The following is a 26,892-nucleotide window of genomic DNA, read 5'->3' as shown; positions in this document are numbered from 1 at the left end:
TTGTGTCCCTCAGTGACAGGCTTTATAACCAGGGCCTCCTGCCCCTCCCCCAGGCCCTCTCCCTCTATCTTTTTTTAATTGAGTGACAGAGGGTGCCAGGGTGGGGGAATGGAAACTCTGGCCATTACTATCCCCTATCTATCAGTCTGAAAAGACAGGAAGCTGGCAGGTGGGCATGGGAGGCCTGCTCTTCCCTGCCTTCCTCTCCCTCTGCCCTTTGTTTCCAACCCACTTTCCCAGCTCACAGGGGAGATTGTGAAAGGGCCACCACGGGGCAGACATCTGAAGATTACGAGGAGAAGCTCAGAGTTTCAAGCAGGCTGTTGAGGGGGTGGTGCAGAGAGCCCAGCCATTTTCACTGGGGGAACCTGGCTTCAGGGAGGAAGAGTCCCAAGGAGAGGTAGGATAAAAACATGATTTAGGAAGAGTGTGTAAATTGTGACTCAAAGGGAGTAGATGCTACTTTGGCTTTTGTGAACCCACGATGCTATGGCCAATGGAATAGGAGTGACAGGAGCTGCGCACTGACCAAGATTTTAAATGGGCCTGGCGGTGAGTTTAGTGGTCTACACACGAGATTAGACTTAACGTCTCTACTGCTGGGGGAGACCATGTGTGCTATACCCATGCTGCACACGGGGAGATTCACAGACTGTCTTACTCCAGAAGACAAACATTCGGCCTGCATGCGAGGCTCCCTCTCAGTCAATCCTTGATTCATTTAACAAATATTTAACTGAGCATCTGCTCTATGCCAGGTGTTGTTTTAGTATTGAAATGATGGCAAAGAACAAAGAAAAGGAAAGTCCCTGCCCTCATGGAGCTTGCAGGGGTTGGATGATAAATAATATAAGTAAAATATTTATCTTTATGATGTTTGGTGTTGCTAAAGGCTAAGGAGAAAAGGCAGGGAAGGGAAGATAAAGGGGCAAGGTGTGAGACTGCGTTTTCATAGGCTAGCCAGGGAACAAGAATTGAGATACGATCTGAAAGAGGCAAGGGAACTAATCATAAGGATCTCTAAAGGGAAAGTTCAAGTTCCAAGGAGAGAAGTAGCAGGTGCAAATGTCCTGAAGTGGAATGTTCCTAGTGTGTTTGAGGAACAAGGGGGCAAAGGCTGCAGAGTCCTGGGAGAGAAGGCGAGAGAGGGCGGGGTTGGAGAGCATGAGCTAAGGAGACTGGGGCTCTGTGGACTCTTCTAAGGATCTTGGCTTTTTCTTTGGGTGAGATGGGAAGCCATTGTCCCTAAAGAGATGAAACACATGCTCCAACTTTTAGTTTTTGCAGGATCCCCCTGGCTGCTTGATTGAGATCGGGCCAGTGGTGGGAAGGAGCAATAGCAGAGACCAGTTAGAAGCCTGCTGAAACTGCAGAGAGGAAAAGCAAAAGCCCTTGAGCTGAAAAGCAGCAGAAGATGCAGATGCTTCCCCAGGTCATAAGTCTTTGTGTTTGGGGCAGTGTAAACCCAAACACTAGAACATTCTCGGGAAAATGAAAGGGAGGGATCAGGGTCATCTGCAGGTTGAAATGAGGAATGGAAAAACACTAGGAAACTGGCCTGAACATAGCTTCACTTGGGGTTGGACAGTGCTAAGAACATAGGGTACCTTTCCAAGGGTCTGCCTAGGAGCAGCCGGGACTGTTGGTTACAGAGGACTCCTGCCTCCAGAGAGTTCCGAGCAGCATGGTGCAGGGTTGGTAGGGTGCCTGGTCACTTATGCTCCCTCCTTACTGTCTAGGCATAACCCTTTGACTCCCCAAAGTGTCTCAGTGTGGACAGTGAGTTATATGTCACCCGGCCTATTAGACTCATTACTAATTCTTGTCCAGAGACTACTTTTTAGGCATTTTCCCAAAGGAATCAAGCACAGGGTAGAGGGAATAGTGCCCATGTCCACCATGAAAAGATAGTAGCAACTGGTGAATAGCAAAGAATATTTATCATCACACAACATACAGCATTTAATTACGAAGAGTTTACTTCATCCTTTTATTTAATTAACACTTAACAAGGGCTTCTGTGTGTAGTAAATACCAAGAATACAGAGATACATGAGCAGGGACTTACAGTCTTTATGACACTTGAGGCATTGACCTCACCCCAGCATGGGTGTGGATGATGCCCTCATTTTACACATTAGGGATCTGAAGCAAAACCAAGGATTTGAGTCCAGGCCTTCTGAGCCTAAGTTCAGCCTAATTTCCAGGGCTGATGAACATCTCTAACACATTTGAAGCAGGAGTCCTTATCCCTTAGTTGATGCGCTTGGATCAACTAAGGACAAGGAAAACTCTCTGACAGGAAGACTCCTGTCAGTTTACTCTTCCTGGTAGGGGTTGGGTTGTTCCTGAGGGCAGGTTCTTACTTTTTTTTTTTTTTTTTTTTTTTTAGTGGGGGATCAAACCCAGGGCCTTGTGCGCGCAAGGCAAGCACTCTACCAACTGAGCTATAACCCAGCCCAGGTTCTTACATTTTGGCTTTCATGTATAACTCTGGATTAGGAGGAAGAACAGTTTGTGTTCACAATCCTATCTCAGCCTCTGATTCGTGTGATCTTGGCTAAATTGCATCTCTGGGCCTCAGTTTTCCTCCCATGACACGGGCTAACTGCTGCTGTCTCCTCCAGGATGGTCAAAAGAATCAAAGTGAAGGACAATGTTGGGGGGATGGCAAAGACCACAGAGCACAGGTAAGTGGTGGTGAGCTTTCTGACTCTCCTAATAGCTCTGGGAGAGGGCGCAGAGGGAGTCCCTCTGACTGTTCTCCCTGAAGAGATGATCCCTTGCCCCCACCATACCCCTGGATCCCTTGCCCCCACCATACCCCTGGATAGTTTTCCTATAACTCGTGGGAGAGTGCCTTGAGGCTGATGACTGACAGCTTCCTTTTCCACAGCACCTCCTGTCATGCCCCCCCACCCCAACCCTGGAGGCCCTTTGACCTGCTCTGGCTATTTATGGCTCCTCCTGTAGACCTAAATTCCTGGCTCTCCTTTCCAAGTCAGACCAGTTCCCCCCACTGGCCCCAGAGTTACAACAGCTAATCTGGGGGATCAGGTGCCAAGATCCTGGCTCCTCCCCTGCAGCTGCTACTACACTCTTTGGGGGGCTGGGTGCCCTGTCCCTTACCCCTACCCCTTTTGGGGAAGGTTCTATCAATGCCCTCCTGCACAGGAGGAAACTGGGCAGTGAGGTATTTTGTTCAAGGTCACACAGGATCTCAGTGGTGTGCTGGAGTTTAACCCTAGCCTTTTCCTCCTGCATCTTATGCTGCCTGGACCTCAGTAACAAGGAGAGCAGTGAACTGACATTAACACAGCCCTGGCTGCTGGTCGGACAATACCCTCAGCACCTGCACATTAATTCATCCACTCTTCACAAGGATGTTTGGGGTAGGTACTGTTAGAACGCCCATTTTACAGATCTTGGATCTGAGACCTAGCGGTTAAGTGGCATGCCACTAGTGAAGCAGAGCTATTTGTTTCCAGTGTCATGCTCTTGAACCCTTTGCCGTTCAGTCCCTACCCTACCAGGATTCCTGAGGCCAGCTAGTGAGGAGGGGAAGAAGGAGCTGGGGCAGCTGGAGAGGCCCGACAGGAGCTCTTACAGGGAGAGCAGTCTCTGGCAAGTATTTGATATTGAGGGGTACGTGTGTGTGTCGGGGATACAGGGATAGCGACACCACATGACTGTGAGTGGGGAGAGAAAGCTAACAGAACTCTCCCACATTTCTCTGTGGGCTCCTGTCCCTGAAGGAACTGGGTGAGACCCTGGATAGTTGCAGCCAGCCACTCCCCGTCCCATTTTTTTCCATGATTATTTCAGAAAACATTCAGGGGCTCTCTTGGTGGATGAAAGGGAGGGGATGAGGTCAGGCCTGCCTGTTCCTTGGGCCTTGGCTAGATGTGGAGCAGAGAGGCCAGGAAAAGGGCTAATGGAAAATAGAACCTCAGAGGAAAGTTTAAATTCTCACTCTGAAAGAAGATACCTTGGGGGTGCATGGCTGGAGTCGGTGCTTTATGTGCAGGGACAGCTGGAACCCCAACAGAGTGTTGCCCCAGAGACAGCTCGGGCGTGCCTGCCCCTTCGGTCACTACTGAGACAAGGTACACAAACAACAGGCTACGGGCACCAGACACCCCCTGGCGGGCAAGAGTCTGCCCCCTCTGGAAACCACTTTGTTGACATAAACACGGGGTGTCCAGGGCCTTAAGCCACCTTGGCCAGGGACAGGGAAGGAGGCCAAGGGTCTCCCAGAGTCTGAGGCTGGGATTGGCGAGGGCACCAGAATCACAGAGTGGACCGGGTTTTTCAATCTTCAGTAAAGGACACAGCGCTTGCCTTCCCTTGTAGAACACGCTGCCCTGGGAAAATGGTGACACCCAGGACTTCGGTGCTGGTCACTGTGATCCTCCATTCCAGCAGCCACTCCTGGCTCTGCCCAGCTCCCTCAACATTACCTGGCTTGAGTCTTTGAAGAAAGTGGTCTGATAAGAATCTACCCATTAAGGTGACTAATACGGTTCCTTTGAAGGAGTGTTTGTAAGGCCAACAGACCTACAGGGACAAAGTATAAACTCTGCAATCAACTTCTGAGAGAATTCCAGCCCTTAAAATGAGTAAATTGTTGGAGTGGATCCAGGTGCAAGAGTAGGGGGCTTTTCTCGTGCTCCTCTGAGTGGACAATTTCTGTGTGGGTCCGGGGACCTTGTAGACATAGACACTAGGTCAAGAATGAGACCCTGAATAGACACTGTGGAGGCCTCTCCTGGCTTGCACACTAGAAGAGGGGACCTGAGCTTATGAAGGGTCTTAAAAAGCTGGAGGGCAGAGGAAATGTTTCAGGGGTTCTACCTGATTATAGAAGAGGAAGCTCGGGGTCTGAGGGAGTCCCCAACAAGTCCAGCTGTAGACTGAGTACTTAATGAGCTGCTAATGAGGATCAGCAGTAAAATCCTTACAAAAGGGTCTTGAGCTTGATTCCTGGCACTACAAGAAAGGGGAACTCTGGGAAGATTCTGAAACTGAGCTTAGGGTATAGGAGAGCCTCAAGAGATAGAGTGGGTGGTAGCCACCCACAGAGGAAGATGTAATTTTGGAGCCTGGCCCAAGCCTGACAACGAGGAGGGTGGCCTCTGTGCCATCAGCTCTGCCTGCCGAGGGTTGCAGGAGCCTGAAGTGCACTTCCTGCCCCTGCCTCCTCCCAGCCCAGCTGACTGACCTCTGCCCACCGGATGTACACCTACATGTCTGCTATCTTACCTCTCCTCTCTTATGTTTCCATTCTGCAGAAATTGGCAAAGAGAGGAAGAGCAAATTGTTGAAGAAAGAGAGGAGAGACAAATATATCACTACCTGGCTTTGTTCTTTCACCTACCTCTCCCCACCTCTCCAGCCATGGGGTGAGAGATATGCTCAGCCTTGTGAGGAGTCTGTATCTCCCGCCCACACAGAATAAATCATATTCAGACACCCATTCCTATGCATAAGGAATAATACTACCCAAGGACAAAGAAGCACATGTATGTGATTTGGATGGCATACATTTGGCAAAGACAAGAGGTGGCTCCAACTCTTTTATAGGCACAACTCTGGTGACAAGAGGGGAGAGGCTGAATGCAGGTCTGTTCCAGACTAGTCTCTGAACTCAGAGTTGGGGAGGGGAAGGGCAAGAGGCCCCAAAGTATTGAGAGACTGTGAAATTAGAGCCTTCTGCCTAGGATCAGGGAGCTGGTGCAGAGGGGGATTTTTAAGGACAGATCTTTAGGGTCAGATCTTTAGGTTCAGAGCTTGGGGTTGGGATCCTACCCTTTCATTTCATGCTGAATTTCTGTACAAGGCCAAGAAGCCTTTTAATTTGGCTCATGCCAGCGAGGGCTAGGGACACTGCCCAAGTTAATATTCTTTCTAGGACTGTGAGTCTTGACAGCTGGGTTTGTGGCTGGTTTCTTGCCCTGGGGAGGTCAGAGTCATATCATAGACATGGTGCATCTTCTTGGAGGATCAGCTTAACTTCTGGAATTAACTAGTTATGTGAATAAAATCCCAGCAAATATTATAATGCCTGTATGTAATGATAATAGTACCAGTAGGCATTACTGGGGTGTTGACTTGTCCAAGGTCCCACAGTGAGAACAGAGCTTGATAAGAAGCCATGCAGTGGTGGCTCCCAGGCCCATCTTCTGTCCATCAGAATTTATAATGAAATTTGGAAATTTAAAAGTTTAAAACAGTTAATATATATAAATGGAGCCATAAGTTAAGCCAAAAGCAAAATTTATTTTATTTTTTGTGGTGCTGGGGGTAGACCCAGGGCTTTGTGCATGCTAGACAAGTGATCTACCACTAAGCCACACCCAATCTAAAAGCAGCTTTTAATAATTTGATTGAGGTAAAGATAAGATATACAAGAATAAGTAAGAGTTGGTTGTTTTGTGCCTGTGATGATGGCCAGGTTAGCTCATGACCTGAGGAGGAGGCTCCAATTTGCTAGCTGTCAGGTTTGGGAAGTACTTTACTTACTGCCTGCAACTTGGAGTAGGGTAGGCCTGCATCGGACCGCAGGTGCTTACCAGCCAGGTGGTTTCCTGGGGTCCACTCCTGGAACAACAGACATTTATGGAGAACTTATTCTCTGCCATTATCTCATTTATCCCCCCCCCCAAATCTGTGAGGTCCTCATTTTAGAAATAAGGAAAATGAAACACAGACAGCTTAGGTTGCGCTAGGTAACCAGTTAATCAATGACAGAATCAGTCTCCAACCTCGAGTTGGTCTGACTCCAGCGCCAGAACTACAAACCACTGTACCATATTATCCTCATTCCCCAAGATGATCTGACTCCCTGGGTCTGGAGCTGGGCTGCATTCTGCACCTCAGTAAGTACCCCGGAAGGCCACTGGACCACACTTTGAGAAGCAATGCTCTATAGCAGCAGTTTTCCATCTGGCTGCAGATTAGAACCAGAGATTTCCAAAACTATTAAAGACCTTCCCTTCTTTTTCAGTTGGTCCAAAGTAAGGGTGGGAGTGGTGGCATTTTTTTTTTTTTTTAAGTGTGACAGTGTATTCATTAATCCATTCAATCTGTCAAAGTAGGTCTGGGTATCTACTTTGTGTCCTTCCCTGCCCTGGGGCTGCAGATACAAAGGTAGGTGGGACCTATGTTTGCTTTCCCTGGACACAGGTGACTGGCCTGGCTGGGTGGAGTCTGCTGTTGGTGGAGGAGGGGAGGCTGGGTGAGCTCTGAAAAGAGCAAGTTCATTCTCTTCTCAGATGCTGCTGCTGCTGCCTGGCTGCCCTCTTTGTAAGGTCTTCAGCCTCACCCTACAGGACTGTTTGTTTGAACCCCCAAGCTCCTTCTCAGAAAACCACAGATTGTCAAAGTTAAACAGGGCCTGAGAAATGCTCTATGTCCTGAGCCCTTGAACTTTCGTAGGCAGCTGACAAAAGTCCTGGGGATCATGTTAAATCTAAAGATGCGGGGAGCTCATCACAAAAGGTCTAAACCACAGGTTTCCGCTGGGGCCCCAGGAACATGTCTATTTAAAAATGCTAAAAATGGCTCTGGCACACTTTTAAGCCAGGGTTCTCGGCCTTGGCTGTAGCAGAGGCGGTCCTGGGGAATTCTAAAACCATCAATGCCCTGGCCTCATCCCTGGAGAGTCTGATCAGTATTTTTAAAAACTTCCTGGTGATTCCACCAAGCAGCAGGTGGAGGCCCCCTGACTACAGGACATATGGGGCTTTCCAGCTGGCCTTGTGCAGACACTGGGGAGGCAGCCCAGGACAGCCACTCCTTGCCACCATTGCAACTTTGAAACAAGAGTAGAGGAAAATAGGAGGGTGGAGACAAAAATTTAAAAGCCACGGAGAGGGTGGAGAAAGGGAGAAACCAGAAGGCTGGATAAGAAGTTCCTACTGAACTCACCTCCCAGCTCCCTAAGGCTTACATTCACTTTTTTCCTTATTATATTAATAGTTAAGTGATATAAAAAATTGGAAGTATAAGAGTATATGAAAACAAGAAAAAGCATCTGTAATCTTACATCAGAGATAATCACATAAAATCTTAGCATGACATACATTTTAGCTTGTTATTTTAGTATTTTAGTATTGTTATAACTGTTATATTGTTATAATATTTTAGTATTGTATTATGTAATATATAATTATATAATCTTTAACCTTAACATGGGACATTAGTATCCTTTTTACTTTATTTCCCTGTTTTGCTTTTATGTAATGTTTAAAAAGGTTTTGTTTTTCATGTAATTACAAATCTAAGTGCTAAACCATCATGCTGAGTTTGGGAGGGCTTGAGAAGGGTGGAAATGGTACCTACCCTCCCCCAGGTGTGGTCACCCATCCATGTCTACTCACATGTAGGGGCAGAAGCTTCTATGCCCACTCTACAGCCCTGGACATCCTGCACTCAAATGTGCACTTGGCATCATACTTTCAAAGTTATTAGTAGAATTTCATATTTAAGTATTGAAAGATTTCTCCCTCTTTCCCAGATCTCTAAATTCTAAGGAAAAACAGTACCAGGGTACCCAGGAGAGTGGCCATATTAGACACAATGGGTCCCTGCTCCTGAGCCTGCTCACAATCTCTCCTTACTCTTGCCTCCTCTTCCATGCCCTGGGGTCCCAGTTGCTGTTCTCAGCTTTGGATTGAGGCTGGTGCAGTGGATACAGGTTGTTTCTCCACAGGTGGCAGGTCATGGCAGTGTTCATAGTGGATCTGACAGGTAGGGTGTCGGCAGCAGTGTGGCCACTTTGGTGATGGGGTGTGGTTCAGCACTTTACTCAGCATGAAACCTGTGCAGCAGCTGGTGGAACTGCAGGGCTGGCTCCGAGAGATAGGGTCTATGTGCTGCCTGAGAGCTGGGCCCCTCCACTTTTCTGCAATACTCTAGCCCAAAGAACCAAGTCCCAGGGCCCTGTGGGAGGTCTGAGTAGTCTTCCATCCTGTTACCTGCATGTCCCTGATCTGAATGATCTGCTTCCGGGGCCTGGTGCTTTTCCTCCTCCTGCACTGCTTCTGCTACAACCACCACGTGTCTTACTAGATCAGGTTTGTGGACTGCTAGGAAGAACATCATTATAGTCCAGCTTATGGTGAGTTAAAGGGCGTAAGTCTAAGGGGTGGGACCAGGGGCCACCCAAAGGTCCCTCCCAGGTCCTTCCACCCCAAGTAGAGAGATGGTGATAGAAACACTTAACAGAGGTTGTGCCTCGGCATCTGGAGGAGGTCCTCTGGCGTAAGGACTCTTGATTACCAAGAGGGAGCCCTGTGAACTAAAATGTGGGATAGTCATTATGGTCCTCATTTGAGGGCCAGGGGGAGCTGGTGGGAGGGGAGTGGAGACTTGGAGAGAGTGGAAGAAGAGGGCTGGTTGGGATTCCAGGCAGGCACCGAGGGTTTTCTCCAGTCTTGCTGCTCTGAACCGCCTTCAACCCTGGCCCCGGTGTCTTGCCTGTTTCCTGGATTCTAGGGACTTATTTTCTTCACACCACTCAGTTGGCTCCTGGAGGACACTGTCCAGTATTGGTACCTCTTCTAAGTGGGAGGCTTTCCTCCTTCTAGGTGTATGTGACTTCTGGAGGTCAGGTTCAGGTATGACCATCTTTTCATTCTCCCACAGTGGCCAGGTCCTTGAGAGGATGATGCCTTACCTAAGCTGACAGTAACCAACCTGGAAGGACCACATTCTGAAGGCAGGAGCCAGAGATTCCTTGGCCATTTCTATCCACAGGGAGCCAGTCCATCTGCTCTAGCCTTACCTCACGGGGTTGGACTGGCATACTCTGGTCTCCTGTGCAGATCTACACAGGGGCAACTGGCACTGGGATGCCCCCTGTCTGAAGCCTTAGCTCTTGTCTGCTGGAGCCATACGGATGAAGTTCATCCACCTCTTTTTAATTCCAGGGGGTTGAGCTGCAAATGCAAATGTCCGATTTCTTGTGGCCTGACTCTCAAGGAAACAAAAGCCTGATCTTTGATTAAAAAGCTGCCGTGCTCAATTGCTTATTGCTTTCTTTGCATGTCACTTGCATGTGAGACAAGGGATAGACCTTCCTTCAACCAAGGCCCTCACCCAATATCATTCTTCTCATCTGCTCAATATTTCAGCCACCTCCCTGTGACTGACTGGATTTGAAGGAAAATTACCCAATTATTTCCAATGCTCTAGAGTGACAACCTAATCCATCCTTTCCTGCCAAGAACACTTGTCCTGGAAGCTTCCAGGAGAGGGCTACCCTGCGTGCCTGCCTGTGCATCTTTTTGTCTTTCTTTGCTTCTCACCATCCATTTGCTCATCTTCTAACTTCCTGTCTTAGTTTTTCCTATTTTTCTCTCCTGTGTTGGACGTTCCCTTCACCGCCCCTCCCTTCCCATATCCTCTTTTCTCCCATTACCCACCGCTCCCAGGGCTTCCTTTTCCCCAGGCCTCATGCTCTCCTCACTGCAGGCAGCAAGGTTTCTCTACCAGTGTCTGATGGTGCATGATATGTGGAGGCAGAGAGGCCAAGGGATAGGAAGAAGGGGGAGCAGGGCTCCCAGCTGGTCTACTTTTCTCAAATGATAAAGGTAGCAACACTAGTTGGGGAGTCCAGGCTGCTGCTTGCAGGGGCCTAAAGTTTTCTCTCACCAGGGGTTCCCCTGGTCTTCAAGAGTCTTGTGTGTGTGTGTGTGTGTGTGTGTGTGTGTGTGTGTGTGTGGGAGGGGGGGTTACTGAGGATCAAACCCAGGGTCTCAAGCATTCATGCACCCTAGGCAAGTGCTCCACCCTGATCTATACTCCTAGCCCTGCTATAGATCCTTGGTGCCTGGTGTTTGGAGGGAGCCCCTTCATGGAATAGTTAAGGGTTTGTGTTATGGTTTGGATGTGAGGTGTGCCCTGTAAAGCTCAGGTGTGAGAAAATGCAAGGTTTAGAGAAGAAATGATTGGGTTATTAGAGCCTTAACCCAATCAGTGAATTGATCCTCTGATAGGATTAACTGAGTGGTAACTGAAGGTGGGTAGGGTATAGCTGGAGGAGGTGGGCATTGGGGGAGTGCCTTTGAGGTATGTATTTTATATCTGGTGGGTGGAGTCCCTCTCTGCTTCCTGATCATCAAGTGAGCTGGTTCCCCTCCCCAACTCTTCCTCCAGGTATGGAACCAACCTTCTATGGACTGAGCCTCTGAAACTGAGCACCTCAGATAAACTTTTCCTCCTCTACAATTTTTCCTGTCAGGTCACAATTTTTCCTTTTAGTCACAGCAGTAAAAACAGCTGACTAAGACAGTTTGGCTCTGTAAGGGCTGGCCCTCATGTGATAGCTCAGCCCCCCACCCCCCTCTAGGATCCCATTTATGCCTCTGGTCTTTGCATCCTATGAACCAGATCTGTGTCTATAGGGCTGGTAGGGACCTTTGGATTTCTTCAGTGCCTTTCTGTAACCAGGATTGTCCCCAAGCGAGACAGATACTAACTTTGGAAATGAGTTCATTATTCTTGAACACAGACCCTGAAACAGGCTTCTTGTTGGCATGACCTTTCCTGACTTGGAACTCGAGCTTGACAGATATTTTACAAAGCCCTAGAACTTCATGACTCAGAGATGAAGGCAGCAGACATGGAGGTGGGTGGGGAATCTGGGCAGGAGTGGCCTGGTGCTTCCTGGAAGAGTCCTACCTCCCAGTCACCCTGAAGAGGGGAAGGGAAAGTGTCCCTGTCTGTTGTCAAAGTCCAGTCTCCTGTGTGACTCAGACAGAGCTTCATCCAGCAAAAACTAACCCCTCCCCTCTTTTTCATGTCAAAATTCTAGGCACCCCTTCCTTGCTGGTCATTTGAGCATGAGGTCTTCTTCCCAACTGGCTGCTCTCTCTCTCTTCCCTCCTGACAGGGAAGGGAGAAGAAGGGAGGGGGCTGTGTCATGGACAAGAGGCTAGAGAATCATCAACTGAGACAAAAGCAGAGGAAGTGACCACTTATCTTTTTTTGTTAAGTTGTATTTTATTTCCAGTTGACATAATAAATGCACATATTTATAGGGTACCATGTGCTGTTTTAATTCTTGCATACTTTTTGTAATGATCAAATCAGGGCAATTAGCATGACCATCGCCTCAAACATTTGTCATTTCTTAATGGTGAGAACATTCAAATTCTTTCTTCTAGTGATTTTGAAATACACAATGCATTATTGTCTATTATTGTCACCGTACTGTGTGATATAGCAGCAAAAATTAGTGCTGTCTTATTGTAACTTTGTACCTGTTAATCAACCTCTCCCCATATGGCACTCCTTCTGATACCTGCACTCCTGTGTTCATTGGAGCACTTTTCACAAGTACCAATAGGGAATCACCCTAAGAGCTGGGATACTATTCAGTCTTAAAAAGCAGAAATCCTATCATTTGTGTCTCATGAATTGAGCGAGGCACAGAAATATAGATACTGTGTGATATCACTTACATGCAGAATCTAAAACAGTTGCTCTCATAAAGGGGAAGTTACTTGTTTTCTATGGGAAATGGTAACTGGAGGTTGCAGGAACTCACCATGATTCCATAGGGAGGCAGGCCAGACCATGGTGATAACAGTTTCCATTTATTGAGCACCCATTCTGTGGTATTTGCTTTTCATTTACTAGCTCAATAAATGATAACTACTATCCTATGCAAGATAGATATTATTATCTCATTTGACAGACCAGGGAATTGAGGCTCAGAGGGGTTAAAGATTGCCCAAAATTACATAGCCAAAATGCAGGTCACCTGGGATCCAAAATACATCCTCTTCTCTCTCCGCTGGCCATTCATTCAACAAGTCTTTATGCAACATCTGTTTGCACCTGAAGCTGAGGCGACAGTAGGAGACAGCAGGGACACAAATGGAGGCACTTTCATTCTAGTGGTGCCATCTCTCCTGGCCAGAGTTCTTAAGGGCTCAGCCCCAAAGTTCAGCTCTCCCCCAAGGGGCAGTGTCTCTGCTAACTCTTGAGTGCGGGGAGTGGTACCAACACTGGGTAGGAAGCGGATTCCAATGCCACCGGCTACGTGTGGGTCAGTAGCCCTCCCTGTACATCCGCATTTTTCCCTGGGCAGGAGGGGGCGGGCTATATGCTAAGCTCCCTTGACCTGTACATTGGCACCCGCCTGCAACTTCTTACAGCCTCAGAGCCTCAGGCCCAATCCAGACTTCCGGAGAATCATAACGTGCATTTTAATAAGATCCTCTAGGTGATTCATGCACACATTGTAATTTGAGAAGCTCTGGCGAAGTCTGGCTTCTCTTACCTTCTCTCATTTTAATAACCTCTGGCTGGGGCAGTCGCTCACCAGCAGGGGGCGCCGTAGGGAGGGGTTTCAAGGTGTACGGCCTGTACCCAGGTGAATCCTTCCCTTTCTCCTCCCTTCTGGACCTACTCTGCTAGCTAAATCGACTGACTCCTGGGATCCTCGGCCCCTACCCCGACTCTATTGGACTTTGCCAATAGAAAAGGACACTCTCCCCCACTCCTTATGGACGCTGGGAGGCAGGAGTCGGCCAGGAAGCACTAGGCCACTCCTACCTGATTCTCCGCCCACCTCCACTTGTAGGCTGGCCTGGCTGACACAGTCTGGCTGACCTGTCTATTTCTCAGAGAAGGAACTACTGTTCCGGGACAAGCCAGCAGCCTCTGGGAGGAATTAGCCAGAAAGGTGAGCCCCTTTCTGGGGCACCTGGAGTGGGTGGGCACTGCAGCGGGGTCACCTGGACTCAGGGGAGGGGCGAGGCCAGAGTGTGGGGATCTTCTGTGGCAGGAGAGGAAAAGGGCCCCTGCTGCTGGGTGCTGCTGGGCTGATCTGTGCACTGTAGAAATGTGGGCATCGCTAATGAGCGCTGGCTGTGACTCAGCCGCGGCCTCACTCATTCCAGTGCTTTTATGTCCAGTAATGATAACCGGAGATCTAGCAGATGTTGGGAGGTGCGGTGAGAACAATGAGGGAGAAGGGTTGAGTTTAACAGATCTGAGCAGCACTTTGCAGCAGGACTCTGGATCTTTGTGCTGGAGAAAGCAACTACCTAGGGACAGGCGATGGCGGGATTCTCAAGGGCCCTCATTTTAGGGAAATGCTATTCAGGACAATCTGGGGCCTGGAGCAAGACAAACTGGAGGAATGAGTGGATGTGTGTGTGTGTGTGGGGGGGGGGGGCCGGTATGGAGTTGGGAGGCTCCAAACCATACTTGAATAACTGTAGTGCTGCAGGTTCTGTTCAGCAAAACTGGGGACCCTTTCCCCTCCTGGGGCTAGGGGGAGGATGGACTGAGGGTCAAGGCAGTCTGCAAGAGCTCTCAGCCTGGGGCCCCAGGGCTGAGCTGGGGGAGGAGCTAACCTGCTAGGTAAATGAATGGTCTCCTCTTGAAGGGCCCCTGAGGCTTTGGGGGTGGTACATACATACCAGCTACTCTGGGTGGGGACGCTGGGCCAAGGGACATCACTGCACCACCCAGTGAGGTGGGGAGGATTTGGACTCTGGTCTTGGGAGGCCCCAAGAAGGTTGTTGCTGTAGAAACGAAGTGGGTCCCCCCCTTCCCTTCCCACTAGCTGGCTGGTCCCCTGACACTAGTGCATTGGTGGGCAGGGGCTAAAGGACATCACTCATGGAACCAAGAGCGTGCCGTTAGGTCCTTCTATTTCTTTTTACTCTATTTCTATTTCTTTCTTGTCCAGCTTCATTCCCTCTAGAGGAGGAAAGAAAGACCTGGGACAAAAGGATGGGCGGGGAGGGTGAGGGGTGTTTCTGAAAGTTCTTGTCATCCTGGCACATCCTTCCTTTCTGTCTTCAGTTGGTGCTTAATAGTCCCCGTCCGTCCTGATCTATGAAATGAGATACAAATAACACCAGCTCTTTGAGGATCAAATGAGATGAGCCATGGAGAGGGCAGCGGTGTTAAAATTATGAATATGGAAGAACCAAAAGAAAGGGATGGAACCTGAGGAGTAGCTCGAATCCACCTTCCCACCAGATGTGGGGCACTGTCAGCTCACCTGAGTCACCTGTGTGCCCTGCAGGCAGGCTGGCTGAAGAGGCTGGTACACTGACCACAGGGTCAGGTTTTAAGGCACAGGGGGCAATGCAAGCCTCCCTTCTGGTCCACATCTTCAGTGAGGAAGCCGGGTAAAGAGGCCCCGCCTTGAGTCCATCCCGAGGACATAGAGGAGCTTCTGCCCTGTCGGAAGAGGGTGGGAAGGGGGCTTAGTTTTCCTGGGGAAGGAAAGAAGGTAGGCAAAACCTCAGCTCCAGGTGGGTGGTGTGAGAGAAGGAGCAGGACGTAATGGATGCCAGAACTTTTTCAGTGGAGATCCTGGTGAATCAACCCGAGGGGATTCTGAGGACTTGGAAGGAGCACATCCTGCCTCACAGATCTCAGCCGCCAAGTGAATGAATTCCACTCCCTCAGCAGCTCCTTGAGAGCTGAGTAAGACGTCATCTTTGACAGGACCGAGCTTCCCACAGTGCCTGATACACAGCCGGTGCTCAGGAAATACTCATTTGGGAGAGCTGCATGTGGCGGCAGATGATCAAGAGCTGCTCAGGCTGGTGGGATGGCGGTGGAGAGAGATTCGAGTGGGGGAAGAGACTGCCAAGGGAGGGTTGGTGACCCAGAGAGGTTCTACTGAACAGGAGGGCTGCAGAGGGGACACAAGGCAGGTGGGGAGAAGTGGGAAAAGTGGGAGCCAGAATGAACCTATCCCATAGAGTGAGGGGGTGTTGGAAATCAGGGGGACTTGAAGGTGGATTAAGGAAGAGCTGGCATTTCTACTGGAGGCTGCTGGGAAGTCTTCTGTGAGGAGCAGGCCCCCACCTTTGTTTTTCTTTCTTTCTTTCTGCTTCTTTCACTTTTAACTTTTGTTACTCATGTTATATTGTGTGTTTGCCTGGGAGCTACCTTGGGAGTTTCTGGCAGAAGGAGGGGCATAAAGAAACAAACACATTTGGACAGTGCTTATCATCCACGGATATCACAGGACTTCCCTCCATCCTCAGGATCGCCTGGGACATTTCCCCTCCACCTTTAATAACTTTGGAAAAGAATGATAAAGTTTACATAAAATACGTGTTTGGTGCCATTCGTAGTCCTTGTTCACATCTTCCGCCCTCTCAATTTTCCATGGCCTTTAGTTGTCACCAGTGGGAAGAGTTTGGGGGGGTATCCTTCCAGACCTGCACTGTCTTAAGACAGCAGTCACTAGTACATGTGGCCACTGAGCACTTGAACTACAGCAAGTCCCAGCTGAGATGTGCCTTAAGTGTAAAATACACACGGAATTCACAGACTTGGTGTTTGGAAAAAGAATGGAAGATATCGCAATAAATTTATATTAATTGACTGCTGAAATAATATTTTGAATGTATTGGGTTAAATAAAAATAACATTAATTTGTCCTATTCCTTTTTTTAATGTGGTCACCAGAACACTTAAATTTACATATTTGGCTTGCATTTTGTTTTTATTGCACACGACGACTCCAAATCTTTCTCTGCACATTTATATCTACACACACACACACCCATAAACCCATATCTATACATATACACTTATCTGTTTTGCAGTGCTGGGGATTGAACCTAGGGCCTCTCACATGCTAAGCACACACTCTACCACCGAGCCATGCCCCCAGCCTATGCCTTTTTTTTTTACATTAATGAGATCAAAGGAGGCCTATGTGTGTCTTGCTTTTTTCACTTAAGATTTTGCTGTATCAGCCACTTGCAGATCAAGATAAAGTCCTCTTTTTCCTCCTTTTTTTTTTTTTTGTTTGTGATGTTGGGAATTGAACCCAACACCTCACTCATGCTAGGTAAGCACTCAACCACTGAGCTACATCCACAGCTTCCCCCACCCCCCCACCTTTTATATTTTATTTTGAGACAGGGTTTTGCTAAGTTGTTGAGGCTGGTTCTAAACTTGTGATACTCTGACTCAGCCTCCTGAGTTGCTAGTATGCCACCACACCTGGCCAGGGTAGATATTTTGACAGGTGAAGAAACTGAGGTATACTAATCAGATAAGCATACCCAGCCATAATGCCCTAGATAGCATTTGAACTCATTGTCTAAATGTAAACTCTTTCTGCCTCGGAGTTTATCTTGATGTACTAGGTCATGAAAAGTTTGTCAGAGAGAGAGAGAGACAGAGAGAGAGAGATGGGGGAGGTGAAGGTCTATGAAAGGAATTGATCCGGCAGCTGTGCTGGAATGTGCTCCTTCACTGCAGCCACATGGAAGCCAAGTCTTGGCCTCTACAAGTCTTGACTCAACCCATTTTTTCCTCTAGGCCCTTGGCCTTGACTGGCACTGGGTGCAGGAGAGCCAGCAGCATCTAGTGACCAGGCGGATGTGCCCCCAGGAGAGTTCCTTCCAGCCCTCCCAGTTCCTCCTGCTGGTGGGGATCCCAGTGGCGAGTGCTCTCCTTCTGGTTCAGTGCCTTCGCTGGTATCGCTCTCGCTGGCTGCTGGGGACCTGTCTGAAGCCAGATGGGCAAGAAGAGCCAGTGTCCCCGTCCACTCCACTACCAGAATACGATGCTCCAAGGCAGTGCCCACCAGCCACACTGCCAGAGATAGCTGCCTTCTACCAGCAATTGCACACGCCCACGCAGGGCCAGACCATCATCCGCCAGCTGATGAACAAACTGTTGGTGTTTTCGGCTCGAGAGGTGGACCACCGTGGCGGTTGCCTGATACTCCAGGATACAGGCATTTCCCTGCACATCCCTCCAGGTAGCCACTCCCAGCCTCCTCCTCGGCATATAGTTGTTGGAACTGTGCATTAGGACACCACATCTGTTCATAGGCATCTTTTTAATTTTGAAAATTGTTTTTCTAGTATAACCTTATTGGATCCAAAGACAGACATATTATCTTTTGTGACAGCTTCCTGGCAGGTGGAAGTAAAGTGCCTTGTTCTAGTGACACTATGCGTTGACAATTCTCAGATAAAAGGAAGAGCACGGTTTGCAAATCTACACAAGGCCCTGTATGGGTTAGCAGCAGCCCTGGAAGATCGGGCGCTGACTGGTTTAGGATTAGGCCATGAGTCAGCTCATGGCTGTCTCGTTCATGTGGCCTCTCTGGGCCCTGCTGGGGGCCTCTCCTGGGCTCCTGCCTACCAACTCTCTTACTCTGGCTGACCTCTTTCCGGGGTAAGGGTGCCTGCCTACCAGACCCGTCTCAACTCTCCATCTCCCCAGGTGCTGTGGCCGTGGGCCGCCAGGAGCGGGTATCCTTGATTCTGGTGTGGGACCTGTCAGATGCCCCGTCACTGTCCAGGTCTCAGGGGCTGGTGAGCCCTGTGGTAGCATGTGGCCCCCACGGAGCCTCCTTTCTGCAGCCCTGCACCCTCACGTTCAAGCACTGTGCCCAGCAGCCCAGCTACGCCCGCACCTACAGTAGCGACACCTCCCTGCTAGATGCCAAGGCCTGGAGGCCCCTGGGTCGGCCGGGGGCCCACACATCCCTGGATGAGTGCCGCATCCTCCTCTCCCACTTCAGGTAGGCACCTGCCCACTGGCCTGTCTTCCTGCTCCCATGTCCCCCGTGTCCCTCTCTGGGCCTCTGTCCTGCTGTCCATGGCATCTTGTTTCTTTCCAACACTGTCCGGGGCGGTGCAGCCCACTCCTGTCTCTGCCTGCCTGGAAGTGTCTGTGCCTGGAGGGGGTCTGCTCCATTCCTACCAGGGTCTCTCTGCAACTGTCTCTGTCCAGTACTATCTCCAAACTACTGAGGCCAGTTTGTCCCCTCCAGTTTCAACTCATGTTTGTCCTCCATCTCTGACCTTCTGGAATGTTAAGGTGTCTGATTCCCCATGTCCTTACCTCTTGTTGATGAGAGCAGGGCCATTTGTGGGGCCCCCTCACAAGCATGGGGATCCTGAGCCTCCCTTCCCACTCTCCCTGCCACAGAATACTCATTGGCTTTCCTCTGCACTCAGTGAGGGGCACCAGGACACATTCACTTTGGGACACCTCTAGCAGCCAGTCCAGCCCTCTCCAGATCCTCTCCATAGGTCCCTCTGGAGTGCTCTCCGCACCTCCTGGGAGACCTGCACTGGGCCCTTCAGGTGACAGGAGCCTGGTGGTAGATGCACTGGGGTCTGGCGTTTCCCGGCCCTCTCGTGCCAGTCCCTGCCACCATCTTCCTCTGCAGCCTGTACACCTGCGTGCTAGAGGCACCTGTGGGGCAGGCTGCCCGTAAATGGCTGCAGCTGGCCGTCTTCTGCTCGCCGCTGGTGCCTGGGCAGTCCCACCTGCAGCTGCGTGTCTACTTCCTGAACAACACGCCCTGCGCCTTGCAGTGGGCGGTGACGAACGAGCAGCCCCACGGTGGGCGCCTGCGCGGGCCCTGCCAGCTCTTCGACTTCACTGGGGCCAGAGGTGACCAGTGCCTGAAGCTCAAGTACATTTCTGAGGGTGAGGCGGGTGGGGCCTGGGAACTGGAAGCAGGGAGCCCCATGAGAAAGAGGGGTCCGTGGCTGCCCCCTGGGCTGGGAACCCTAAGTTTCTTTCCTGGACTCCTGGGCCAGCAGCAGCAGCAAGGAGACCCCCTGGTTTCTGCTGCTGCTAAGGAGCTTCAGGCTTTGTCCTCTTCCTCCCTCTGCTGTGTGCCCAGCCCTTGCTACCCACCCAGGACAGGGTGATGCCAGGTGGGAGGTGGGTGGTGTTGTACCCTGAAGGAATGGGGGAGGGGAAGGTGGAGGCTTTTATTGTCCTCCTGGGTGGAACTGGCACGGGAGAGGGCCTCCAGTCTTTCCTTGGACCCTCTTGCCCTTATGCTAGGGCTGCTGGCATTGCCCAGGGCAAATGCCACACTATATTTGTGTGGTTGCGGGCAGGGCACACGGTGGTGGTGCACGGCTGCTTCGGGGCTGGATCGGGGATGGAGGCTGCAGGGAGAGGGAGAAGAGGGAGAATGGGGTACAAGACCCCTTTGGTTCCCTGCCCAGGTTCTGGAGATTTCCATCCACTGAGACCCTCCTCACTTTACTCTTCCCACAACTTCCTTTAAGATTTGTAGAAGGCCCCACCTTCTGAGCCCCTCTGCCCTCTCTCCCCTCCCCAGGTTGGGAGAATGTGGATGACAGCAGCAGTCAGCTGGTTCCCCATCTCCACATCTGGCATGGAAAGTGCCCCTTCCGCTCCTTCTGCTTCCGGAGAAAAGCAGGTAGTCCAGGAGCCCCGAACCCTCCTGCTCCCACCCACCAACAACCCTGATATTCTGCAGCTCCACGCTGGGCTGTGCACACAGACTTTCTGTTAAGGGAGTCATTGCAGATCTTTGCAGTATCCAGCCTCTGCTTCTTCAGAGCCCTAGTGTTCCTGTAGAGTCCCTTTGACTTCTCCTCCCCTCTCACCCCAAGTCTTTTCCTCTCACATCTGTCACTTTCTACCTCCTCTTTTTAGTCAATGAGAACGAGGACTGCTCAGCATCAACCAATGAGATCATTGTCACCATGCACACCTTCCAGGATGTGAGTTGTTATTGAGGGGCAGAAGGAGGGGAGGGCCTGTGACAAGTCCCAGGTAAGGTGGGCCAGGGGTCTGGTACCTGCTGAGTATGGTCCTAATCACATAATCCACAGAACAGACATCTCACTCCCTTGTCTGTCAATGGAGGAATCCAGCAGGGAACAGAACCAGATGGTAGATCAGCCCTTCTCCCACCTCAGGGACTGAGGCAGCAAGGAGACCTGGTATCTCCTAGGTGCCTACATCTGAGAGACGAAGCCTGGTATCTCCAGTGGGAGAGTGACCAGGAAGGGGGCCTGGAGTAGGTGGGAGGGAGTTAGTTCTTTCCTCCATCTCACAGCCTCAAAGGACTATACGAAGAAATCGGGGGGTTTCATCTTAGTGGAAGGTAGACAGGGACCCTGATGTTGTCTCCTGGGAGGAAGGTGGGATGGAGGGAAGGGGGCACAAGCGCCTGAGTTTGGTATCTCCCCCCACCCCATGACCCCATCCAGGATTTCTCCTGGCAGCTTAGGATGCACCTGTATGGGTCTTCGTGTTCCAGTCCCCAAAGAGCTCAGTGGTTCAACTTGAGGTTGAATGTGGGGTTCTGGGGTCAGTGAATTAGAAGGAAGAGAGGGCTGGGTGGGGCATTATCTCCTGGTAAAGTGGCTCTGGGTCACAGGCTGAATCAGAGACACAAGAAATGGGGGTAGGCTCTCAGCTTCTTCCAAGGGGAATGTCTTATGACCCCAAGTGTATTCATTGCCCTTCCCTGAACTCAGGGCTTGGAAACCAAGTACATGGAGATCCTCAGATTCCAGGCATCAGAGGAAGAGTCCTGGGCAGCACCACCCCCTGTCTCCCAGCCGCCCCTGTGCAATAGGTGAGGTGAGGGGTGACCTTTCTGCCTGGGGGATGTTTGGGATTCCTTCCCCAGCACCTACAGGGCAAGTACAGCGTTTGGGGGTCTCTTTGATCCTTCCCTCCAAGAACACTCTTTCCCCCTGGCTCAGGCTGCCCCCAGAGCTCTTTGAGCAGCTGCAGATGTTATTGGAGCCAAACAGCATCACAGGCAATGACTGGAGACGACTGGCCTCTCACCTGGGGCTCTGTGGCATGAAGATCCGGTAAGAAGGGCAAGATCTGTGGATGGAAGTGGCCGGTGGGTAGGGGTAGGGAATCCTCAGGGTAGGGAATCCTCCCTGGGAACTAGACCACAGATAAGGGGATGACTTAAAACATAACAGTAGCTACTCCCTACCCTCTTTTCCGTAGAAGGGTAGCTCTACTGATCACTGTATCCTCAGTACCTAGAGTAACACCTGGCTCTTAGTAGGTCACAATAAATGAGTTAACAATGAATCAATTATCATGCAAGTCACTGGGTGCTCGTGATTACTAACAGGTAGTGTGTGCAAAGCATGGGGCTATGCACCTGGCATGTGTTCACTCAATAACTCGCATTTGTGGTGGCAGTGCAGCCACAGTCCCTGTCAAAGGAATTCACAAAGAAATCTGAATAATGGAATAATAGAATAATTCTGAACCAGGTCCCAGAACCCAGGCTGTGAGTGCAGGAGTCAGGGAAGGCTTTCCCAGGAGATGGGGCTACAGCTGGACTTTGAAAATGGTGGGTTTAAAAACCAGCCACTTATTTAAGCATTTCTTCAAGACCCACTATGTCCTGCTAGCACTGCGATACAAGAATGACAGCCAGTCCCAGCTCTCAGGAGCTCATATCCTGTGTAGTAAGGGATGCAGAGAGTTTAAAAATAAAGTCAAGTGATCTTTGTGCCCGCTTGTGTGCATCTAAGTTGCCTACCACACTGGGAAAATACACAATAGCTGAAGAGCTAGCTATGACCAGAGGAACCTGCAATTAGGGCTTCAGGGAGGAGGGGTGGGAAGAGAAGAGAGCCATTGTCTGAGGGGAGCAGCAGAGGTGGTTGTGGGTGTGGTGTGTGCAAGGTGGGACAGGGACAGGCCTCAGGAAAGGAGGCTCAGGGTGGGAGGAGGGGAGTGAGGGTCAGAAAGGCAGGGCTTCACCAGGGCCGGGGTGAGCCAGAAAGTCAGGAGCACTGGCTTGTTTAGTGGGCAGAAGACTCTGGAAGATTTTTGAGCAGCAGAGGGTCATGATAAAAGCTATGGTTTAGAGCAACTGTTTCCTTTCTGGTGGGTAGAATGTTGTGGCCTGGGAGACAGAGAGGGGAGCCATTAAGAGCCTGGGTGAGGCAGGAGTGTGTTTGTGATGGGGGAGGTGAAGGCAATCACAGATATCAGAGCAAGCTCAGAGGTCCTTTCATCCAAGCAGCTGAGGCCCAGAGAGGAGCAGAACCGGGGAGTTAGCTTCTGAGCCCCAACAATCTGAGGTTTTAAGATCCTGGGGCCTCAGGCTACCCAAGTCCCCTGGACCGTAGGGAGAGCAGGAGGAGACCCAGAGCTAGGCTGGAGAGGAGGGAGGGTCGCAATTGTGCCTGGAGGAGAGGGGGACCCCTCCCCAGCTCGCTCCTCCTGGCTCGGGCCAGGTTCCTGTCCTGCCAGCGCAGCCCCGCCGCCGCCATCCTGGAGCTGTTTGAGGAGCAGAATGGCAGTCTGCAGGAGCTGTACGACCTCATGACCGCCATGGAGCGGCTGGACTGCGCCTCGGTCATCCAGAACTACCTGAGCCAGACACCCAGAGGCAGCCCAGCCCCCGCCCGTGGGAGCGCCCTGGAGAACCAGGGCTTGGAGCTGGACGAGAAGCTCTGAGCGTCTGCTCTCGGGGGCGGGGGAAGCCGGGGGTGTGCTCCTCTGCCCAGAAAGAAAATGGCAGCTCGATGGACGTGCCCGGAGTCCTCTTCAGAAGCCACAGTCCATGACCAAGGCCATCCAAGATACCAGAGCGCTCTCACCCGCGGGCTGCACCCCGACCGCCCCTGCGCCCACAAACTTTGTTCTGCGTGCAGGTCCTCTCTTGGCCAGCAGGGGGCGCGGGAGCCCAGGAGATGGCCCCAGTCCGGCCAGCCTCTTAGAAGCTACTTCATAGACCAGTGGTCTGCCAGGTTGCCCCATGGGCACGGCATAGCAACAGTTTAGTCTACAAGGGTTCACTGAACACTTAGTAAGACCCAACACTGGGCTGGGGCACTGGCGAGTACTGGAGTATCTGAGGTGAGGCCTTGAACCTTGACCAGCACAGGTTCCTTGCAGGAATCAAGATGACCTTCACATGAGCTGAGGGCAAACTCTAAAAATAGCAGGTACCTGTGGTTAGGGGGTGTGATGGTCTGCTATGGACTGTGCTATGTTTTAGGAGTCAAGAAGGCAGGGACGTTGAATATGGCCCTGGGATAAGGAGAGGGTTTTAGGGAGGATGTTGGGTGGTGTTCAGTTGGATTTAGGGGAAAGAGCTCAACTGTGCACAGTAGGAGCCAAGAGCAAGCACAGAAGACCGGAGACATTAAAGAGCTGCCCGGGTGGGCATGAGGGAGGGTGGCAGGAAGGTTTTAGAGCTGGGCAGTCACATCTGCTGTCCACAATCTCCCCTCGCTTCCTTTGCCTCTCATGTTCCAGCTCATGCCTGTCTTCCCCTCTCTGCAGTTCTCTCTCTCATAAAGCATTCAAGCTGAGAAGAAGCTGCAAGATTAACATTCTTGCCCAGTCTTTATATCTCTTCACCTCCAACTGTGTGAGTTTTAAGTCTCTGACTTCATTTTTTTTTTGCCTCTATTTCCTGCCGTTGTTCCATCTCTAAATCTGCTCACTGACTGCCTTAGCATCTTTTTTCTCTACCCAGTTCCTGTGCCCTGTCTTTGTGGGTTTCTTTCTGTATTTGAAATCCTCAATCATTCCCCTCAGGCAAATGTATCCAAACCAATGTTACGCATATTGGAAGAGACTGGGCTACCCCAGGAATGAATGGGGCTATTTTACCCATGAAACAAGACCCAGATTAGGGTCAGAAAATAAAGAAAGGGGTGGAAGAACTTCCCACTCAATCAACAAATACTTATTTAGCACTTACTGTGTGTTAGACACTGTATACAAAAGAGATGGATAGGCTTGGCCCTGAAAGGAGAACAGAAGATTTGACTGGATTCTAGCAATGCTTTTGTTTGCAAACAGGTGTTGTTAATCTGTTGAAGGGACAGCAGTCTCTCTGGCAACCCTAACAGTTTGCTTCTATACTTAATTAAAAATATTAATGCTTTTTTATAATGAATCCTATTGTATAGTAAAGTATGAAAATTGCCTTTTCATAAAAACAGACACATAGATCTATGGAACAGACTAAAAGGCAAACAAACACACACAGATACAGTCCTCTGATCCTTGACAAAGATGCCAAAAACACATTGGAGAAAAGAGAGCCTTTTGAACAAACAGTGCTGGGAGAACTGATTATCCTTATGTAGAAAAATAAAACCAGACCTTCATCTCTCACCTTAAACAGAAGTCAACTCGAATCAAAGGCCTAGGATTTAGACCAGAAACCATGCAACTCCTGGAAGGAAATGTAGGGTCAATACTCCAACACATAGGTGTAGGCAGTGACTTCCTCAATAGGATCCCTGAAACTCAGGAAATAATACCAAGAGCTCATAAATAGAATGGCATTAAATTAAAGAGCTTCTGCACAGCAAAGGATATAAGTTAGAATGTGAAGAGAGAACCTACAGAATGGGAGAAAATCTTTGCTAGCTACTCTTCTGAAAGATGATTAATATCCAGAATATATAACAAACTCAGAAAAACTTAACACCAAAAAACAAAATAAAACAAACATCCCAATTTTAAAAATGGGCAAATTAACCAAATAGACACTTATCAAAAGAAGAAATACAAATGGCCAACACATATGTGAAAAAAATGTTCAACACTAGCAATTAGAAAAATGCAAATCAGAATGACACTGAGATGTCATCTCCAGTTAGCATGGCAACCATCAAGAATACAAACAATAATAAATGCTGGAGGAGATGTGGAGAAGAAGGAACACGTCCTTTTTCTTTGGGTGCTGGGGACTGAAACCAGAAGCACTTTACCACTAAGTCACATCCCAGCCTTTTTAATTTTGATACATGGTCTCACTAAATTGCTTAGTGAGACCTCAGCCTCAGCCTCAGCCTCCCATGTTGCTGGAATTATAGGCTTGTGCCACAGTGACCAACTGAGAAAAAGGAACTTTTATGCTGTTGGAGGGATTGTCAATTAGTAGAGCCACTATGGAAATCAGTATGGAGGTTCCTAGAAAGACTAGGAATGGAACCACCATATGACCCAGCTCTACCACTTCTTGGTATTTGTCCTAAAGAATCAGCATACTGTAGCCATACATGCATACCCATGTTTATGGCAGCACAATTCATAATAGCCAAACTATGGAACTAGCCTAGGTGTCCATCAGTGGATCAGTGGATAAATAAAATGTAGTATCTGAAGGATGGAAAACAGCAACCCCCAGGGGAAAAGGGACCAACAGCCTCCAAGGAGAAAGGAGGACCATGGTTCCCAGAGGGAGCAGGCAAACAATGGGTTCTAGACTTTCACCACTTCCCAGCACAATGGGCTTTGAGTATTCATAACTGCTCTCCCTGAGCTGGGCTTTGAATTTGCACAAGTGTTCCCCCTGACTGGCCAAACGATGCATTCTGCTATGATTCAAGATCCACGTAAACCCTATAAAAATCAGACCCCTCTTGTAACCAGTTTCCATTTTCTCTCCTGAACATGTGCCATTCCCGTTGCTTAATAAAGAAAGCCTTGCTGATCCGATGAGGTCTGTCCCCATTTTGGTTATTTTTGCTTTCAGTACCTGTGTACATGGGGCTTTATTTAGCCATAAAGGAGAATGAAATTATGTCATTCGTAAGCAACTGGGTGGAACTTGAGGACACCATGTTAAGTGAAGTAAGCCAAACTGAGAAAATCGAAGATCACATATTTCCTCTCATATGTGGAAGTTAGAGAGGAAAAAGGAAAAAAAAAAAAGAAGTTTCAGAAGGTGATCTCATGAAAATTGAAGGGAGACCAATGGAGTAGAAGAACAGGGAGGGGGAGGAAGAAAAGGAGAAATGCTGGGGAATGCTATTGGCCAAATTATCTGGTCATGTCATGTGCATGTACAAATATGTAACCGTGAATCTGTACAGGGAATTATGTATAATTGCAATGCACCAATAAAAAATGTAGAAAAAAAGAAGAAAATTGTCTTTCTTTGTTATTAACTGTATTTTGCTCCGATTGGTAAATTTGGGTGTAGATATGAGTAGTTAAATTATACCCATGAATAAGGGTTAGAGGGAAGCATTTGGTAGATTGTGCTTTCGGTGTGAACATTGTCCAGCATGATCAGTCAGGCAGATTCATTTCCCTTTCTGTAGAAGCAAGGCTTCAGAGTTGGGCTCTACTTGTCCTCTCCTC

The 26,892-nt window shown here is 49.6% G+C and overlaps 1 protein-coding gene across 22 annotated transcripts; it reads left to right on the top strand.

Moving 5' to 3' along the window:
- Positions 1-145: 145 nt before the first annotated feature.
- Positions 146-26,491, top strand: UNC5CL (unc-5 family C-terminal like). Of its 22 annotated transcripts, XM_081295149.1 has the most exons (14): positions 146-400; positions 2,628-2,690; positions 3,286-3,392; positions 3,519-3,624; positions 4,354-4,510; positions 5,292-5,622; positions 17,320-17,764; positions 18,235-18,535; positions 19,190-19,452; positions 20,102-20,203; positions 20,443-20,510; positions 21,273-21,373; positions 21,504-21,617; positions 23,016-26,491. In XM_081295149.1, the coding sequence occupies exons 6-14, from the start codon at positions 5,617-5,619 to the stop codon at positions 23,236-23,238; spliced, it is 1,623 nt and encodes a 540-aa protein (XP_081151275.1). In that variant the 5' UTR covers positions 146-400; positions 2,628-2,690; positions 3,286-3,392; positions 3,519-3,624; positions 4,354-4,510; positions 5,292-5,616; the 3' UTR covers positions 23,239-26,491. The 22 variants fall into 22 exon arrangements, 13 of the variants coding, with proteins under 13 accessions (XP_081151275.1, XP_081151276.1, XP_081151272.1 ...); XM_081295150.1 differs by lacking the exon at positions 3,519-3,624; XM_081295146.1 differs by lacking the exons at positions 3,519-3,624; positions 4,354-4,510.
- Positions 26,492-26,892: the final 401 nt, after the last annotated feature.

The sequence above is a fragment of the Spermophilus citellus genome, assembly GCF_964194105.1.
Source record: "Spermophilus citellus genome assembly, chromosome: 5".
NCBI classification, from domain to species: Eukaryota; Metazoa; Chordata; class Mammalia; order Rodentia; family Sciuridae; genus Spermophilus; species Spermophilus citellus.
This window is presented reverse-complemented; position numbering and strand designations above follow the sequence as displayed.

What these genes read in the sequence shown, in the direction of transcription:
- UNC5CL (XM_081295146.1), top strand. An exon ending in CAGCCGCCCCTGTGCAATAG is followed by an intron (nt 21,374 to 21,503) that starts GTGAGGTGAGGG and finishes CCCCTGGCTCAG; the next exon opens with GCTGCCCCCAGAGCTCTTTG. An exon ending in CTCTGTGGCATGAAGATCCG is followed by an intron (nt 21,618 to 23,015) that starts GTAAGAAGGGCA and finishes GGCTCGGGCCAG; the next exon opens with GTTCCTGTCCTGCCAGCGCA.